The sequence below is a fragment of the Aspergillus alliaceus genome (genome assembly GCF_009176365.1).
Source record: "Aspergillus alliaceus strain CBS 536.65 unplaced genomic scaffold BDW43scaffold_70, whole genome shotgun sequence".
NCBI classification, from domain to species: Eukaryota; Fungi; Ascomycota; class Eurotiomycetes; order Eurotiales; family Aspergillaceae; genus Aspergillus; species Aspergillus alliaceus.
In genome coordinates, this window is record NW_022474753.1 from 145,610 (window position 1) to 163,335 (window position 17,726).

Sequence of the window (17,726 nt, forward strand, 5' to 3'; positions counted from 1 at the left end):
GGCTCGCTAAGGGCGCACTAACCCCTTTGCGGTATGTCTATTCACGTGATTACCGTTATCCGTTATCAAATGATCGTCCGCTCATTTCTATACTACTTTTTATTTTATATAAAATAAAAAAAAAGATCAATGTTTCGATAAATAACATTTTTCAAGCAAGATGTCTCAGTCCTTGAAGATTCTCCCCGCGCAATACTTCCAACAGCTCGATCCCGCCCATCTCTCCCTCCCCAAAGCCACCACCATCGTCCACCCTGATGTTCAAACCGCCATCTACGAACACATGTTCAACGAAGCCGCAGTATGGCCCCTCCCACCGGTGGGCTATCGCACTCGCGTCTTAAAAACAATCATATCACGGATTGAGGAAGGAATCACCGATCCGGAGGAGGATGTACGTCCCGATCCTAACCTGTACGCAGTAACCCAATTTTACAATATACAGACAAATATAGACAAATATAGACAAATACAGTCTCCTATGCAAAATAAATTCATTAACATAGACTTCCTCCTAGGAACTAAATTCTGACCTCATCGAAACCTGGACGAATCTCATCTCCCTCCCTAAACCCTCCCAAATCCAACAAGCCCAGCAACTCACTTACATCAAATACACCTCCCCCACCACTCTGACAGCCTCCCAACACCCTCAGACAGTGATCACATCTGAATCGCGCGGTCTCATCTACTCCTCTGGCACCACCGGCTTCCGGACCTGGGAGGCCTCTCTCCACCTCGGAACATACCTCTCCACACCCACCGGCGTAGCCCATGTAACCGGGAAACGGGTGATTGAGATCGGCGCGGGGACAGGGTTCGTCTCGATGTATGCGGCAAAGTATCTACAGCCGCGGTTTGTGCTCGCGACAGATCGTGAGGGGGCGTTGATTGGGAATATGAAGGACTGTAAAGGGAAGAATGGGTTGGGCGGGGACTTCAGGGTCGGAGCCTGGGAATGGGGGACCCCGTTGCTGTATCCGGCTGAAGATGATACTGAAGGTGTAGAGAGGGACGGTTTGTGTTTTGATGTTGCGCTTGGCGCCGACCTGGTATGTTGCGTTCTACCTGCAAGAATAAGCTAGTATTGATTCGATGATTCTAATGCGGAAACAGACTTATGATACGGACCTACTTCCTCTCTTGTTTGCCACGCTCCACGACCTGTTTGAGAACTACCATGTCAAAGAATTCATTCTCGCAGCTACAATACGGAACCAGAAGACCTTCCAGGCGTTCCTGGACGCTTGTAGTATGTGTGCCCTCGTCGTCATTTTAGTATGGATATGGAGTTTTCAGGAGCTGACGGTTCATAGAGAATAATCACTTCAGAGCGGAATGTCTACCGTTTGAGTCGCCACGGACGGAGGACCAGACAGGATTCTTTCATGAAACTAGGATTCCTATAAGGACCTATCGGGTCACAAGATAGACATCTCATACTCCCCAGAAATGACTAGTCCAGGCTTGAGATTTGTCGAGCCTACCTACCGATCAGTCACGGAGTAGGAGCAGTCGGGCAAGATAATGTAAAGACGGTATTGAGATTTAATTATTAATCACTACACACAGAATACAATATATGAAATGACGACATCTTGTAAGAATAAGGAATGTCCGCTGGGGTATCATGTAATGAAAGAGAGACGCCTAGTATATAATCGCTAATCGATAGACAAGGAGTGTCAAGGCCAGTAAAGCTGCCTATATTCGATGATGTAGCTCACCCTCTCCGTAGTTCGAGTGAAATGACAGAAAGAAATTCAACTATGCAAACAGTGAGACAGGAAGTCTATCACTAGTGTCAAGGCCAAGACAGCCTTGGTGATGCATCACTCCGCTAGAGTCTCCCTCAATAGGCTCTCATCTATCGCATCCGCGTGAATAGCATATGGAGCTCGGGCGGGTGGCCGAAACCCCATGATTGGGCCTTTTTGATTCACGCCAGGGTACCGAAATCGGAGGCTCGGAACAGTTTCAGCTCGGACACCGGGCTGTTTATTTCCAGTGGATTGGGGTGTGCTGTCGGATGACGCTGGGGGCGCTGAAGTGATTTGTTGCGCTTCTAGGGGTTTTGTGTCATCCGTTTCGGCCGTGGGCGTGTTTCCCCAATGACCGCGAACCCATCCGCCTACGCGGCGGCTGAGAGAAACTTTCCGAGTTGGTGCAGCACTAGAGTCGAGTAGGTCACTGGTTGCAGACCCTCCCTCGGACTGTTTACTAGCAGCCATCGAAGCAAGTAGCGTTTGCGACGACTGGTCAATTTTTGAAGGCTCTCCGTCGGCGGTAACAGTAGTCGTTGAGAGGACAGGGGTAGAGAACTGATCAGCGCTAGAAAAGATACGGCGCGGGACACGAGCAGGTAATGGCCTTGAGATATCTTCCATTCGCGATGGACGACGACTGGGAGTATGGATATCCATGCCTGCAACGGAGAAGAGGCTCTCGTGGGATGTCTTACGCACCGAGCGATAAGGAGAAGTAAAGACATCGTTAGGCTTAGGAGAAAAAGGTCTCTCGGAAGTGACATACGGTACGAAGTCCTCCCGTTCTTCCGGTATGACAGGCTGGAACGAATCCCCAAGAGCCTTGTTGAAAATGCCATCGTCCAAAGGATCGACTGAAACATCCGTCTCAGGAGATCGAAAACTAGCGTCGTAGAAGCTGCTTCTCCGCCGAGCACCCTTTAATGGTGAAAAGGCGGGGCTCTCAGGGCTAGTAGCTCGGGAGGAATCAAATCCACGCTCTACTCTATCAAATATAGACGATGACCGATATCCTGACTGGGGTGAGCTCGCTATAGACTCAGTCCCGGGCGATTGCAGGGGCCAGCGTTGAGAAGCCGGGGGAATAGGCACAGAGGGTTGAGACATCGTCATGGAGGCAGAAGACTGAGATGATTGCGAGCGGTGCGTGGGTTTCCGAGCTAGTTTTGTACCCGAAGGCGAATGCACCACATTGGGATGTCCCCAGGTATGTCTGTTCTTAGACCGTCGGAAAAGTGTTGGCTTCTCTTTCTTGATAGACGGCGTATGATAATGATGATGAATGTGGAACTCTTGTGGCGCCCGGCGCGGCTCTTTGGACTGAAGTTCCTGGCTCAAAGTCGGTGCAAGCTGGGGTGTCTGCCCATCGCCTTCCGTCATGGGCACCAGCTGATGCGAAAGAATCTGATCCCGCAGACACTGCACCTCTTGGTTTGAACTCTCCAACAACTCCCGCAATTCAACAATCCCCAGTTGCAAATTGGCATTATCCTGCAGTATGTCCCTGACGAAGCGCGAGACCACGGTTCCACCGTGACTCCGGCCCAGCTCGTGAGCTGCTGCAGCTCCTTTAAGTCGTCCAGCAGCACCATCAAGCTCCCGTTCTACGGTCCGTCTCCGTTCTATACGCTGGACCGCTTCGGTATGGCGTTCGCGCTCCTCTCTAGCCTCCTTCTCAATGCGGTCAATCTGATCATGAAGATCCCTGAGAGTACTTTCCGCCTTCTTCCACCGTTGCACTGCCGATCTAGAGTCTTCTTGCGCAGATTCTAGACTATTATGCAGCTTGGACTGTTCGGCCTCCATCTCAACCAATTGCGCTTCGAGATGGGCTGCTCGTGCTGCCGACGCCGTCACTGTGCGAAGCTCAGCTTCGGAAGACTCTAGCCTAGCCTCCACGGACTTCGCATGCGAATCTGAATCAGCGACGGCCTTATTCAGAGCATCCAGCTGCTCTAACAGCCCGCGGTTCTCTTCGATGATGCGGGCGTTTTCAGCCTGAGCCTCCCGCTTCTCGCGTTCGAGGTTCTCGATGCTAGTGAGTAACCGATGACGGTCCTCCTCAGCCTCGGCCATATAGGACTCATGGCGATGGAGTAAAGCCTGTAAAGCAAAAGTTAGTGATGACGAGCTCGTTGAAGCCAACGCCGCAACAGCGTTATCTTGGAAGGTGGCCATGACGGACAACAACACAATGGGAGAGGATAGGGGACCTGGCGGTCATTAGAGTCGCCATGAGTGGATGCGAGGTGGACAAATCCTCTCTCTCCCTTGACTTCCTTTTTTCTAAAACTCCAGCTTGGTGTCTTCTTACAAAAGAAACGAAGGGAGGGGCCCAAATTCCAATGAAAAGCAAACAATGTGAAAGAAGAAAACAAAAAAGTGTAACGGGCATAGAGAGCACGTCGATCTACGGTACTCTCACGGAATGCCAAGCATGTACAGGTGCAGGATAAAGTATGCTGGCAGGCATCGAGCCAAGAAAGTAAGAGATGGAAGTAATGGCAGACTTGTCCATAAATATGGATGCAAAGAAGAAGATCACGGAATGATGACGCAGGCGCCTGATTTCAACCCAAAGCGCCGACAAAGGAACGTACCTGACCTAATCGAGCAGCGGTAGCGAGATCCTTTTCTAACCCCTCTAGAGCTACATTATTGTGCTGCAGGAATGCACAGTCATCACGGCCACAGCAACAGCGCAGCGCCGTCGGAGTGGATGAGGAGTGGGTAGGAATGCAGGGAACCTGACTAGCAGGAACCGGGCTATGCGGACAGGATTCCATGGCTGGGATTAGAATGCGACTTTGCCCAAGACTGAGAGTGAGTTGGCACCCCTTGGTGTGGCTAGGCTGGAGCGGAGGCGCCAAATCATCGAGCTGAGGTGTCGATTCTCAGTGGATCTGAGGGGTCAATGAGGGGTGGAAATGAGATCAATCTATCTCCACCATCAAACTCAGTTGAACAGCCATGTACAGATGAAAGAAAGAGAGAGCAAATAAAGAGAAAAAAAAAATTAGATAAACCCTCCGATGGTTGCTATTGTTTTAAAAGTATGGATTAGTTAGTAGTAGCAGTTCGGAAGTAAATAGTAGAAGAAAGGGAAAATAAAAGGCGGAGAAGACATATACCTAGTTCCATTTACATTACCATACGGAGGAGTACTAAGAGAGGTTATACATACTTCCTACACATACTACTTTCATAGGTAGTGACATACCGAGCTATCTTACTAATGTTTGTATGTATTTCCATACATACATACATACATGTTCCAGTGTGAGGAACTAAAATAGCAATAGTGAACACTCCGTATTCCATTCTAACTAATTTAGTAAGGATGGTACCAAAATAAAACCTGAGAAACCACTCAGATCGTCACAGTTGTCATGAAACCACGCAACATGGTTCCTACCTACATAATCATTCTCACAGGCCAAGTTTGTGGCAGGCAATGGACCCGACTAGACTCAGATCGTTACTTGATGTGCAGCCTTGAGTGGAGTGACTTTTAGGTAGAAATCGGAACACTCGACATCAGCCCTCGTATGCGCGCACATTACAATCGAATATTATGTTAACAGGCTATCAAACGAAAGGCAACCCCCATAGGGAAATTATTACCAGTCATGGTTACTGTACCTGTAACTACATACTTATTTATGCCCGTGTATATGAGCACAGCAACTCGGGCATCTCAGGAAGACCATTAAGCCAACCCGACCGGGAAAATCAAAGAGTTGTGTAGGGCCACCAATAGACGATAAAAATAAGAAAGTGGAGAAACAAAGAAAAAAGAAAGAGAAAAAAGGAAAAAGAGAGAAGGAGGGCTACCAGTCTTCATATGCCACGTTCGCACAATGATCAAGCAAACAATCCCAAACATGCTAGTGAAAAATTCAAGACAAAAAATCATTTCGCACATTAATAAACGCCCCAGCGCCGCCTTCTTCGCTGATCTCATTAACCAACACTTCCGTCTGTTGGTATAGCCGCTCCAGAGCAGCCGATGATGATTTGCCAAGTGAAACTACGCGTAGGTTAGCCGGATCCACTTCACACCCAGATAACAATCGGAAGGAAGTACCTAAAATGGCCGAATTCAACTCTTCTGCAACAGCAATGCGGCCTGCGGGATCCAGATAATGTCCGTGGACCGACTGCTTCGGATCTGGATAAGCCACCAACGAGAAAATGTCATCCAGCATCTTCTTGTTCCCTCCGCGCTCATTATTCGGATAGTCCAAACGCAACTGCTGCCCATACTGGACAGCTTCCGTGAGAAGCTCGTTGAACTTGGCAGCGTTTTCGGGCTCTTCCGTGTCCATTCCTTCGGCATCCCAGCCATCACCATGGTGAATCTGCTCATCAAGTTCCATCTCCTCGTCAAAGACGGCGCTGCCATCAGAAAGACCATTGGATGGCTTCGCTCTCCTCGATGCGGCCAAGGAGGGCTCGTTGCATCGTCGCATCATTTCCAGAAACTTTCGACATCGTAACTTGAAGTGAATGTGAGGGAAGTTCTGCAGAACATTGGCGTAATAAGCGTTAGTATACTTGAGTGCCTTGTCGATGTCGCCGTCTAGTATCGCGGCTCGAATTTCTGCGTAAAGTCAGTACACTTCGCCTGAAGAGTTGGGAGTGCCATACTTTGCCGGTTGATCGCTTCCACGTCTTCCTCTACCTCATACTTCTTGAGTGGCTCCGCACGGCCATTCTGCAGTGCCGCCGACTCGGTAGCGACCTCCTCTGCAAAGGCCCGGGCCGTCTCGACGTATCCGTCGTGAGCCAGGAACTGTGCAACTAGTTCCTGGAGCAAGGCAGACTCATCCAACGGTGGTTGCAGGTTAGCAGTACTAGTAGCACGGATCTCGGAGTGAATGGCAAATTTCTCTTTCTGTACATGGTCAATGACATCCAAACCGCAAACAAGAAGCATGCCACACACCTTGACCATGCCATCAATGTCGAACATGAACGGATGTTGACCAAAGTTCGCTGCCAAATGAACAGGAGGCTGTTTTTTCATCCCTACCGATGGGTAGACCTTCAAGTTTCGCAACTCCCGAAATGCATTACCTAGCAGTCGTTAGTCTCCCTTCTCGAGCATGTTCCCTCGTAGGTTTTTCTTACCCAGGAATACGCCATTCTTTGTGAAGAAAGCACATCCCGTCGAGAAATTAACACCACAACCCACAGTATCGTTTACACCAAAGGTAGGGCCATACTGTCGTCCTTGCCCTTGACTTTCACCAAAAAAGGACTTGCCATCATCACCATGGTACGCCCAGGATTCCTGCTCCCATCCCGGGAGGCGCTCGACAGATGCTTTATTACTGGAGAATCCAATCCCAATCATCCTATTTCAGTGAGTATACCTCCTAAAAGAGAGGGGAGTAAGATAGAAAAGGGAAGGGAAAGATAAGAGAGAACTTATCTCCCTCAACAAAGAATGTGAACGTACCCTTCTTTTGGTTTTGATAGGATTGTAATTTCAAAGTAGTAAATCCCGCATTGCGGCGGCATCGGGTTATCCGCACGAACGGCAGCAGCTTCATGATCGTGCTTGTTGACCGGACCAGTATACCGAACCTCCAATCCTCCGTTCGTGAGTTCCAGACCAGAATATTTGTCTCCGTCATTCCATCGTGAAGGAAGTGGCATGACGTGATCGTCATCTCCAGGGGGTTCCCTCTCGATGATATCATAGGTCATCCCGCGATGGGACGGTGCTATACGGGGTAGGCTAGCTTGGCTGGAGGAGGTAGAGATGGGGTTTGAAGTGGATGACGAATAGACAGCATCCCGTTGGGATGCCAGTTTGACTCGACGGGCAGTATCGAGGCGGGAGATGTATCTAGAGTTACGGAGATATGAAGGAGTAAAGGAAGAGGATGCAAGGTCGGAGAAGCTGCCGGGACTCTGGAGAAGGGCATCAGAACGAGTAAAGCTGGCATATTTCCGGGAATAAGGAGGAAGAGTATCGCCGGACGACATCCTCCATTGGGAGTTCATCTGCATGTCTGCATCCAGATCTGCGGATGGCCTTAGATGGCGGCCGTCGGGATGAAAGGGCGGGGGATAGGAAGTGGAGTTGGAAGTAAGCAGTTGAGAGAACGGGCCACTGCTACTTGGTGGCGAGAAAGCAGTCCCGGACAAGACCGAAGCGTAAGATGAACGACGTGGGATGGAGGAGATGCTTGGGCCGGAATATGTGGTGGTTAGAGAAGCTCCTCGAGCTCCACCTGGCGGAGGAAATGGTGTATCGGTCATGTTGGAGTCGTTCGTTGGATGGAGCCCTCGGCGGGTACTTAGTGATGGGCGGGGAGGGACGAAGAACATACAATACCCTCACGCGAGCTGCTGGGCGCAAATAACTATAATAATGGCCGAGATGCGTAGCGTTTATCGACATTAATCAATAGACAGTTTCTCTTTTCTTTTCTTATATTTTTTTTCTTCTCCTCCCTTTTCGTTTTCCCCTCTGTCTGTGTTTCGTCGAATCGCGGTTTTCTGCCACTGGGTCACTTTGTTTACCGTAAACGGCAGTGGAGCACAGCAATAGAAGCCTAATATTTGTTGTTGGCTCTATAGGAGTAATATCCCGCGACACTCTGTCTGGAGGAACGAAGAGAAGTTGGCAGATCAATTGAATTTCATTAAAAAAAAAGGGGACTGGGATTTTACAACAGGATCAAGTAACGGGAAAGGAGAGGACAATAATGCCTCAGGAAATTGTCTGATTCCGTACTACAGGAAAGAGTCACGGGGACATGCGTTTCAGACCATCCATTTACTAAGAGGAAAGAAGGACTGCCCTAAAAGAAGCATGATGGCATGACAGGAATGTGGCTGCGGGGGAACAAAAGAAAAAGAAAAATAAAAAGCACGGGCGCCTAGAGCTTCCTGGAGGAGAGGAAATTCATACCAAAGGTAGGACACTAGTATGTACATCGACCTCCATGATGTATGTATGTATTAATACTCGATTACTCGTCCGGGTGAAGAGGGGAAACCCTCAACCTTGCATGGTTCTGCCAAATTGGAATGGGGATTCCCAATATCATTCCCTCCTGAGCACACTAGCAGATACGACCTACTATATATCCATGTAACAAGGCGCTCTCTGATAATGTATCGCCGAGTCCCCCTCCTGACATGCATTCATCATATGGCTAACAGTGGCAGCTGATCTGTCTACTATGTGTAATCACTCCTGTTCGTTGAATTCCCAAGCCCTAAGACAACTAGGGTTTTGGTTCGGTTTCATATGGGATGTTACATACAAAAAACATTGAAAGAGCATCATCCTTGACGTGCACTATTAACTTCTCTGGCAAGCATTTGAAACGATTTAACAACCAGTCAATAACAAGAGATCAAAAGTCATTGATTCATAAAAATTGCTTTGAAGCAAAAATCAGTTGCAAAATCTACTGATACATTGACATCTGGCAAGAACCCCAATTGCATCTGTAGATCTATACCACACGCTTTTCTGCATATAACAAATATCTTTCATATGACCTTGGAGTGAGTGTTAAAACCAAATATTGCGGAAAGCCCCAAACCCAGCAATCATAAAAGTACAAACAATGAATTATTGAAGAACAAATAGAGGTATGTGAAAGTAAGTGGACAAGGCTAGTAATACCAGTGCCCAGGAATGACAATAATAAAATCACCCAGTATAAGAGCGAAATATAAGAGTCCCAACGCCAATCCAGACCATACAAATATGTAACATGAATAAACGCTCCAGAAACCACGGGAAAACAAAAAAAAAAGGATCAAAATAATGTACACGAAGAGTGATGAGCGAATCAAGACAATCACGATAACAGCCTATGCGGCCATAGCAATGGCAGGCGAAGATGCCTCCGTAATATTGGGAGGAGCTGGTGTTAAATCTCCATCACCCAAGTTGCTCTTCTCGCTAGGGACTCCACTTGCGCTTTGGTTCGCTTTGCTATCGCTGTCACCGGTCTCCAGGACAGACTCCTTGATTTCACCGTTGTTTTCGGTCTTCTGAGGCCGAGGAGCTCTCCAGGTCGGCAGATGCCACTGGATACCAGTAAAGCTCTTCAACTGTAAAGCTTTGCGCTCCCATTTGCGACACGGAGCACCCGAGCGATCTAGAGCGCGAAGGCCAGCATTAATGGCGCCAGTGTTGGCTTTGGGTCCCAACCTATGAGATGTGGCCATTTTGACAGGCTCAGAGAACCCATCATCACTATTGATCGTCATGTCAGCAAGGGTTGGTTGCAACGTCGGCTGGAGAGGGATTGAATACTTACAGTCTAGGCTTCTTCTTCGGACCAGGCTTTCCTCTTGGCTTAGGGGTTGTCTCGCTCGTCTGGTTCAGACCTCGTTTAGTTCCAGGCCTGGGACCAGGTATACCTTTACGGCGAGGGGTATCAACAGCTGATGTGCCCGCGGCAGGTGTCGACGCAGCATCGGATGCATTGTCGGACGGCGGGATAGGTGCTTCTATAGAAAATGAAGCCGGGGAGGGTTCTTTTTCCTTGACGGAGGAGTCGGCACTGAGCTCGTCGTCCTTGAAACCATTTTTTTTCTTTTCCTTGACCTCTGGAGGAGGACTGGCAAAGCGGTTTAGCAAGTCTGGCGAGAGCTTGAGGACGACGACCCCTTTCGAGGGCCCGGAGCGACTGGAGCGACCGTTGGTGGCAGTAGCGGCGGGCATTTCAGCTCAATGGGTGAAATGCCGATCTCGTTTTTGACAGGGTAGGATAGAAGAGAAGACAGTGAACCCCGATGAGTGCGAAGGGGAAAAACCGTCGAGATGCGGAGTGGAAGTGTTGGTGGAAGGCAGAAAGTTGGAGGGTATTTTAAATGGCGATTGTGACGTGGGTGACGGACAAGTTGGTTGGCTGGAGAAGTGGTTCCAGAGGTCAAACGCGGCGGCGCGATTTGGTCAGGGTGAGGCAAAAGTTTGACACGGCTGATGAAGGCAAGAGGAGCGAAGCACAAGTGACATGAGTCCGGTTGGATAGTGATGATGATGAGGCGGGATGATAGAGTATAGGAGAAGAGGTAGAGAGGGAGAGGGGCGGAAGGAGAGAAAAAGAAACGGGGATGGAAGAAAGGGATGGGGATGCGCCGTGTGGTGGTTTCATTGTTGGTGTGTGTTCATCTCGTCTACTAAGAAGGGAACAGCCAGACTTTCACACGCTCTCTCTGTTCTGTGCGGTCAGTCCAGTGACTGTCCAGGAGACGAGGAAGCTGAACCTTCTGCTGACGGACCAGACTAGTTAGTTTCCAAATACCGCGGTTCGCGTCTCGTACTGTTTCTTACGCGTATCTTCCGGGGAGAAACGTCATGGGTCGGTGGCTTCTGACTGTATGGGACAATGATTTTTATACTCCGGTACTTTCCTTTAATACTTACTGATCCTTGAACTATTATTTTCCTTACTAGGGAGTATACATATTATATATAGGATGGATTTCTGATTTTCTGTCTGTCTGTCTGATCAATTAATCGATTTAATTAATAAACTAACAACTGCCACCCTGTCACTATATATGAATATATCCTTGAATAATGGTCTTATTGAGACCCATTCTCTCCAATGCTCAGCCGTATTTTAATTTAAGTCGTTCCATATCTCGAAAAAATCAGAAAATACATACTCATTAGTTATGTCGTCTATCCATTAGTTACTTACAAAGTATTACTCGACGAGAAAATCCTCCGAATCCGAGGAATTTACCAAGAGAAAAATATTTCAAAAGCAAAATATGGAAAATAAAAATAAAAACCAACCACAAGTCTTCCTGACAACATTGTACTTTTCTCTATTCCTCTTCCTATTGATCGAGTTATAGATCGCCAGTCCCGCTCAATAATTCAGTAGACTTTTTTTTTGGCACAAACTACCACCGCTTCCGTCCGGGTTTCGCAGGTACGGAGTACGGGTATTCATTTCATTCAGGTAATTACCGACCCAAAGAAAGAAAGGAAATTTTGAGACTTAGGACTAGGTATGAACCTCGGTGATCTTCATGGACGGAACATTCATTCAGACTCTCTCACCAGGAGATTTTCATACGTATCTTCTCTCTAGACATACGCCCATATGTTATCTTTTAAAACTGATTCTAACATCTGTTCTACTACTACTACCTCGACAATATCACGTGGACCGAAAAGAAATAGATGGATTCCCATTTATCAGATGATATACGACTAGGGCACGTATGATGATGCCTATTCAGGAAGCTAAAACGACGACAGTAAGAAATTGAACCAAAAAATCAAGTCTCCCGACCGGTTCGCCACATCCGGAACACATTCAACTGAATTACGAAATCAGAAACGCGCGCAATGCTAGGGAAACTGGCTTTACTGTCCGGCTTATCCGTTCCTATTGAAAAAATCCCCCTGCCGCCGGGAATTACTCTCTTCAGTAATGGAGATAGGAAGTAAAAAGCCCAAGCTCAATATTAATCAGACTCCTATGAACGTATAATTTAGAAATTGACTCACCTCCCGCTACCTTTTGATACACGATAACTAATGTCACTACTATGAGGATATCAATCTCTATGATAGCTCATGGTCTATAATGAACCTATATATTAAAAAAGAAAACGACAAGCCGGATACAATACCTAACCGCCCATACCCATGTACATTACAATTAACCGCTCATTCCCAATCTCAGCGCTAATCGGCCTTCCTCTCTTGCCTTTTCCGTTCAATCACCTCCCCCACAGCTTGCTGTACTCCGGAGCTAGCCCGAACACTGCTTAAAACCAACCCCTCCTTCATGCCCTTGCGCAGCGTAGCGACGCTCTCTCGATCGCCCCTAAATGGTGCAAATCCCAACTGCAGCAGCCGCGTCGACTCACCGTCTGTGGCCCGAGAGAGCTGAGCTAACTGCGCGAGGCGCTGCATGGTCTGCGGGTGGATACGCTCACCCACTGCGCAAGACGACCCTTTGCTGACTTCTGGCGGCGTTACCTGAGAGATAAAAATATGCAGCATTACGGACGCGCGTTGCGCAAGGGTCAGGATCTGGAACGGCAGGAGATAGAAACTGGGTGTCTTTGTAGAAATCCCCAGCAACTTCTGTAGCTCAGCGGGGATATAGGATGCAGGGAAGAATAGCGCTCCGGGCTGTGTGATCAAGGCTAGTTCAAGCGTGATCAAGGCCGCAAAAGTTAAAAAGCGCCACTGTGCACTGTTAGCAGGCGACAAAACTCCAGCTGAATGTGGCCCACTCACATAGCGGCCCCAGCCAGACCACCACATAAAATTCAAGATGATAATGGTTATAAACCCTCCCACATACTGCGGTACTGAACGTTGCAAGCCCGTAAACAGGAAGTCTTGCACCGTCTTTGCATTCCCCCAGCCAAGAATGTCAGGCCCAAATCTATCATATGCATACCGCTTAGCAGGATCAAGTAAGGTATCTTGCACCAGCTTCAAATATACAAAGTAGTCGTCGGAAGGAACGCCATCCCCATGGGTGATCTTGTCTGGATGATGTTGCGCGGCAAGCCGCCGGAATCGCGATTTTATCGTCTTTTCATCGGCTAATGGAGAAACACCAAGTGCTTGGTAAAAATCACCGGTTACTTGGACCCGATGGAACGTTTCATAAAGCGTGTAGAGGAGATAGCTGGTCACGACGAGAATAAAGATGCGACGGCGATGCCGAGCATAGCGCGAAGAAGGAGGTTGGGGCCGGGGTTCCCCCGCACGAATAGTGATTCCATAGTAAACATTCTGAACTATGGAAGTAGCGTACTATATCCCATGTTGTCAGCAATAATCACAACGTGCTACGTAGAGCTCCACGGACAACATAGTGAAGATGACACTCACATTTGGGAGAAATGCCCAACCAACAAAGGATAAGAGTGAAGCCATGAGAATATTTCAGCGCCCGTGCTCGTAGACAGCACGGGAAATCAGTCACTTTTAAATACAAAAGTTAGCGCCATGAAGCTCTGTCGCATGTTATCTTCTTACATGAAGTTGCGACTTAGCGCCTGCCCTGACCTTTACCGCCCCAGTCACCGCCTTCCATTTCCCCACATTAACCAAGAAGTCAAAGAGAGAAAAAAAAGTTCTCGACAACTAAAAATCCAACGGATATCAAATCTCATTACAACTCCAAAGTGGCACCGATTGTGCCACTTCTATGTGCCATGGCCGTTGATGCAATGGACATTGACTCAAAACCGGTTCCGGCCGCCATACTGTCCCCCGAAAAAGAGCGCAAACGCAAGCACAAGAACAAGGACGCATCATCGTCATCGCCGTCAAAGAAGAAGCGCAAACATGAATCGAATCAATTCACCGACGAAACCGCCGCTCACGACAGCGAGAAGAAGAGAAAGAGCAAAAAGTCCAAGGACAATGGAAAGAGCAAACAGGCCAGCACAGGAGAAGCAACAATTCCGGGCTCACCTTACGTGCTGACCACTGCAACGCTCTATCTTCCTCTATCGCCCATATCTATTTCCCCAACTCATGCTAAAGCCTCCCTTCTAGCGGAGCATCTTTCTCCCCTTCTTCTCACGTATTATCCTCCTCTTCGAGGAATTGTTCTAGCCTACTCCGATGCCTCAATATCGAGCACTCCGCCTTCCTCGTCTAGCTCCTCGGATCCCGCAGATCCCAACCCCAAACCTTTGACTGTCGCAAAGACCGCAGGCGAATACGGAGTTCTGTACGTGTACCTGACTGCGACGTTCCTAGTGTTCCGACCTCAACGAGGCCAAATACTCGAAGGATGGGTGAATGTTCAGTCCGAAGGCTTCCTGGGCGCTGTTGCGCTGAACCTCTTCTCCGTCGGTATCGAACGCAAGAGACTCCCATCGAACTGGAAGTGGCTTCCACCAGGTGAAGAAGGCAGCGTCAACGGAGACAAGAAAACCGCAGCATCAACCACCGCCTCTGAAGATGACGACCTCGAGCCTTCTGCTTCCTTCAATCCGGAAAAAGAGCACTTCAATCCTGTCTCGTTGGCAAACCCCATCTCCGACACACTCAATGAAGAAGCCAATGCCGAGGATGACGAATCTCCTGCAGAAGGCTACTTCCAGTCTGTATCTGGTCACCGTGTGCGCGGCACTGTCCGTTTCCGCGTCGTGGATATCGACGTTATTCCCGGTTCAGAGCGCGATCGCAGTTTCTTAAGCATCGAGGGTACGATGCTTTCTCCGGAGGACGAAGTCAGGGTACTCGAAGATGAACGCAATGGCATTCTGACCTCGTCTGCCACCCCGCGGAGAGGCCACAGCCAAGAACCCCGAGCTTCTATGTCCGGCGCATTAGCAGCGCCAGTGCCAGCGGCTGTCGCAGAACCAGAAACACTCATCAAGGCCAAGGAGCCGAAGGGCGAGAAGGAGAAGTCCAAATCTTCCAAATTTTCCAAATCCAAGAAAAAGGAGAAGAAGAAATGATCCATGAAGCGACTTTTAACTCTGAGCTTATTACATCTCGATTAGTTTCAATCAATTTATGTTTGTATAGACGTTTAGCATTCCATGTTATATTCTATTATTATCTTCACGGTGGGCGTTAGAAGGAGAAATCAAAATTTGTTCTCGCATTCAATTGCAATTCGTGATCATAACGGCAACTATATATTTCAGCAGCTAGGTAAGCTTTTACAACCTCACAAAGCAGCATTATTCATGAATAAATTAATTAAACGTGTAAATTCTTCCGAATTATATACAGACTAGATCTTCACGCCCTCGGCAATCCAACCTTCAAGACATCCACACCACCCTCAATCTGCGACTTGGACGGCATATTCTTCCGTCGCATTAACTCGGCACACTTAACCATAACGGGATCCATGCCCATTGTCGCAACAGCGACCACTGTATCACCTTTACAGTAGTACGCGGCGAACTTGGCATTTTCGGGTTCCCCCTTCAAGACGAGACTGTCCCAGCCGTTGGGCGTATTACCACAGTACCGCAATTGGGCACCCACGGCAGACCAGAAGATGGGTATGAAGGCCTTGGGCTTCAGGGTCTGTAATGACGAGGTTGGGGAGGTGAGGCTATGAACAATAGCGCGAGCGACGCCGCGGCCAGCATTTTGCGCAACGTTCCAGTGCTCGATGCGTGTATGGGTGCCTTTTGGGTCGGAGCCGGGGCCATGATAAGGGTACGTGGCAATGTCGCCGATGGCGAAGACATTGTTTTCTAGACTAGGGACAACGAAGTGTTCATCTGTCTTGATTGAACCATCCTTCTCTAGTGTGACAGCCTGGTTGTTCTTGAGGAAATCGGTTGCTGGTCGTACGCCAACTCCTAGAATGACCAGATCGGCTTCGAGAACCGTGCCATCGTTGAGGTGGACGGCGCCGACGTTGCTGGAATCCGAGCTGGAAGGTGTGGCTTTCGCGACGCCGGCCTGCAGCTTGAACTTGACCCCCGTCTTCTCTAGATTGCCCTGGATGATCCGGCCGACCTCTTCGCCCAAGACACGTTCCATGGGGGCGTTTTCCTGGCCGACAATGGTTACGTCGTTCTCCTTGGCGAGGGCGTTACCCACCTCCATACCGATGAATGAGCTGCCGATAATGACGATTTTCTTGTTCTTCTCGCCTACGGCCTTGAGGATGGCCTGGACATCGGTGACAAAGCGCAGCAGGAAGATGTTGCCCAGCTCATTGAAGCCTTCCACTGGGAGAGTGCGTGGCACGCCTCCAGTAGCAAGAACCAGCTTGGTGTACGGATATATTTTGCCAGACTTAGTGACCACAGTCCTCTTGTTGAAGTCCACCGAGATCACTTCATCAGTGACGGTTTCGACAGAAACACCCTCGTACCACTCACGAGGGCGCCACTCAATCTTCGAGGGATCCGAGATAAGGGCCTTGGATAGCTTGGTTCGGTCAATAGGTAGATTGGGTTCCCGGGAGATGAGAGTGATGGCGCCTTTGTATTTCAACTCACGAATGGCCTCGATGACCCCAAAGGAGCCGCTTCCACTGCAAGGCATCAGCTCCGCTATTGGATTAATGATGGATACGATACGTTCACGGGATCTTACCCTCCTACAATGACCAGCTTCTCCGAAGTGGAAGCACTGCACCGGGATACCGGATCTCTCTGACCGGATTTAATAGCCGACTCCTCACCCTTGATGTAGACCGCCCCACTCTTCTCAAAAACTTCAAACTTATGCAAAGCTTTGGGGGCCGGTGCATCTTCGACATCCCCGGTTCCGATATTAAAGCAGGCTATGAAGCACAATTAATCACACACCATCGTCTTGACCAAAACAAAAGACGCAGACCTACCCCCATGCCACGGACAAGTGATCCGGCCCTCAGGCGCAACAACACCGAGCCTCAACGGAGCCCCGTAGTGGGTACATCTAGGACTCATGGCATGAAACTGGCCATCATAGTTCACCACAAGAACCTTGCCATCCTGTATGCCTTCCACTTCGGACTCCACCTTGTCCATCTCCTTGATGCCGGCGAGGGACGAGATATCCCTGAGTTTGTATTCTTGCGCCATTTTTGCTGCGTGAGAATATCTACAGGAAGATGTTGGGGCAAATGATCGGACGGAAGCTTCTTTGACAAGTTGCGAGTGGTGCCTAGATGGAAATAAGGTAGACTGATAGTAAAGGGACAAGGCAGGATATGAGGATAAGACTCGTGTAGGGGCAGTGAAATGTCGTGATTGGGTCAAAGGTAGTGAGGATGGATGAGCGCAACAGGAGCAAGAACAGAAAACAGACTTGCGACAACCACAGCGGCAGCGGGGGATGGTCGAAGAGGAAGAAGTACTAGTAGAACAGGAGGAGGCAAAGATGAGATGACGAGGGGAGAATAGTAGTGAGTAGAATGAGAAGCTGTTGCGTGCCCCGCGAGGGAGGGGTGCGTGCATCAGGATTGGTAGTTAATGTTCAGGTGTGTTAGTACTACTACTACTAGAGAAGTATCCTTC

At 48.8% G+C, this 17,726-nt stretch overlaps 7 protein-coding genes across 7 annotated transcripts; 2 read left to right on the forward strand and 5 right to left on the reverse strand.

Annotated features, from left to right (window-relative positions):
- The first annotated feature begins 148 nt into the window (after positions 1-148).
- On the forward strand, positions 149-1,528 carry BDW43DRAFT_292350 (protein-lysine N-methyltransferase). Its single transcript, XM_032043709.1, has 4 exons — positions 149-394; positions 519-1,052; positions 1,117-1,252; positions 1,317-1,528. Exons 1-4 carry the CDS (start codon positions 161-163, stop codon positions 1,430-1,432), a joined length of 1,020 nt encoding a protein of 339 aa, XP_031894968.1. The 5' UTR covers positions 149-160; the 3' UTR covers positions 1,433-1,528.
- BDW43DRAFT_292352 (uncharacterized protein) lies at positions 1,529-4,945 on the reverse strand. The gene is made up of 2 exons (XM_032043710.1): positions 4,367-4,945; positions 1,529-3,869 (listed from the first exon to the last, which is right to left on the reverse strand). The coding sequence occupies exons 1-2, from the start codon at positions 4,550-4,552 to the stop codon at positions 1,833-1,835; spliced, it is 2,223 nt and encodes a 740-aa protein (XP_031894969.1). The 5' UTR covers positions 4,553-4,945; the 3' UTR covers positions 1,529-1,832.
- A 720-nt stretch (positions 4,946-5,665) lies between these two features.
- Positions 5,666-8,039, reverse strand: BDW43DRAFT_316231 (putative Ran-binding protein (RanBP10); the record flags this gene model as incomplete). The annotated part of the gene is made up of 6 exons (XM_032048234.1): positions 5,666-5,796; positions 5,854-6,369; positions 6,417-6,663; positions 6,715-6,845; positions 6,900-7,126; positions 7,231-8,039. 6 exons carry the CDS (start codon positions 8,037-8,039, stop codon positions 5,666-5,668), a joined length of 2,061 nt encoding a protein of 686 aa, XP_031894970.1.
- A 1,231-nt stretch (positions 8,040-9,270) lies between these two features.
- Positions 9,271-10,634, reverse strand: BDW43DRAFT_231983 (uncharacterized protein). The gene is made up of 2 exons (XM_032039534.1): positions 10,064-10,634; positions 9,271-9,999 (listed from the first exon to the last, which is right to left on the reverse strand). The coding sequence occupies exons 1-2, from the start codon at positions 10,468-10,470 to the stop codon at positions 9,612-9,614; spliced, it is 795 nt and encodes a 264-aa protein (XP_031894971.1). The 5' UTR covers positions 10,471-10,634; the 3' UTR covers positions 9,271-9,611.
- Positions 10,635-12,212: 1,578 nt separating this feature from the next.
- Positions 12,213-13,849, reverse strand: BDW43DRAFT_232018 (J domain-containing protein). Its single transcript, XM_032039535.1, has 3 exons — positions 13,624-13,849; positions 13,018-13,545; positions 12,213-12,966 (listed from the first exon to the last, which is right to left on the reverse strand). Exons 1-3 carry the CDS (start codon positions 13,666-13,668, stop codon positions 12,457-12,459), a joined length of 1,083 nt encoding a protein of 360 aa, XP_031894972.1. The 5' UTR covers positions 13,669-13,849; the 3' UTR covers positions 12,213-12,456.
- BDW43DRAFT_304168 (DNA-directed RNA polymerase I subunit RPA43) lies at positions 13,741-15,209 on the forward strand (the record flags this gene model as incomplete). Its single annotated transcript, XM_032045555.1, has 2 exons — positions 13,741-13,813; positions 13,858-15,209. 2 exons carry the CDS (start codon positions 13,741-13,743, stop codon positions 15,207-15,209), a joined length of 1,425 nt encoding a protein of 474 aa, XP_031894973.1.
- Positions 15,210-15,498: 289 nt separating this feature from the next.
- nfr1 (putative AIF-like mitochondrial oxidoreductase (Nfrl)) lies at positions 15,499-17,291 on the reverse strand (the record flags this gene model as incomplete). Its single annotated transcript, XM_032048235.1, has 3 exons — positions 15,499-16,756; positions 16,819-17,008; positions 17,069-17,291. 3 exons carry the CDS (start codon positions 17,289-17,291, stop codon positions 15,499-15,501), a joined length of 1,671 nt encoding a protein of 556 aa, XP_031894974.1.
- Between the last annotated feature and the right edge of the window lie 435 nt (positions 17,292-17,726).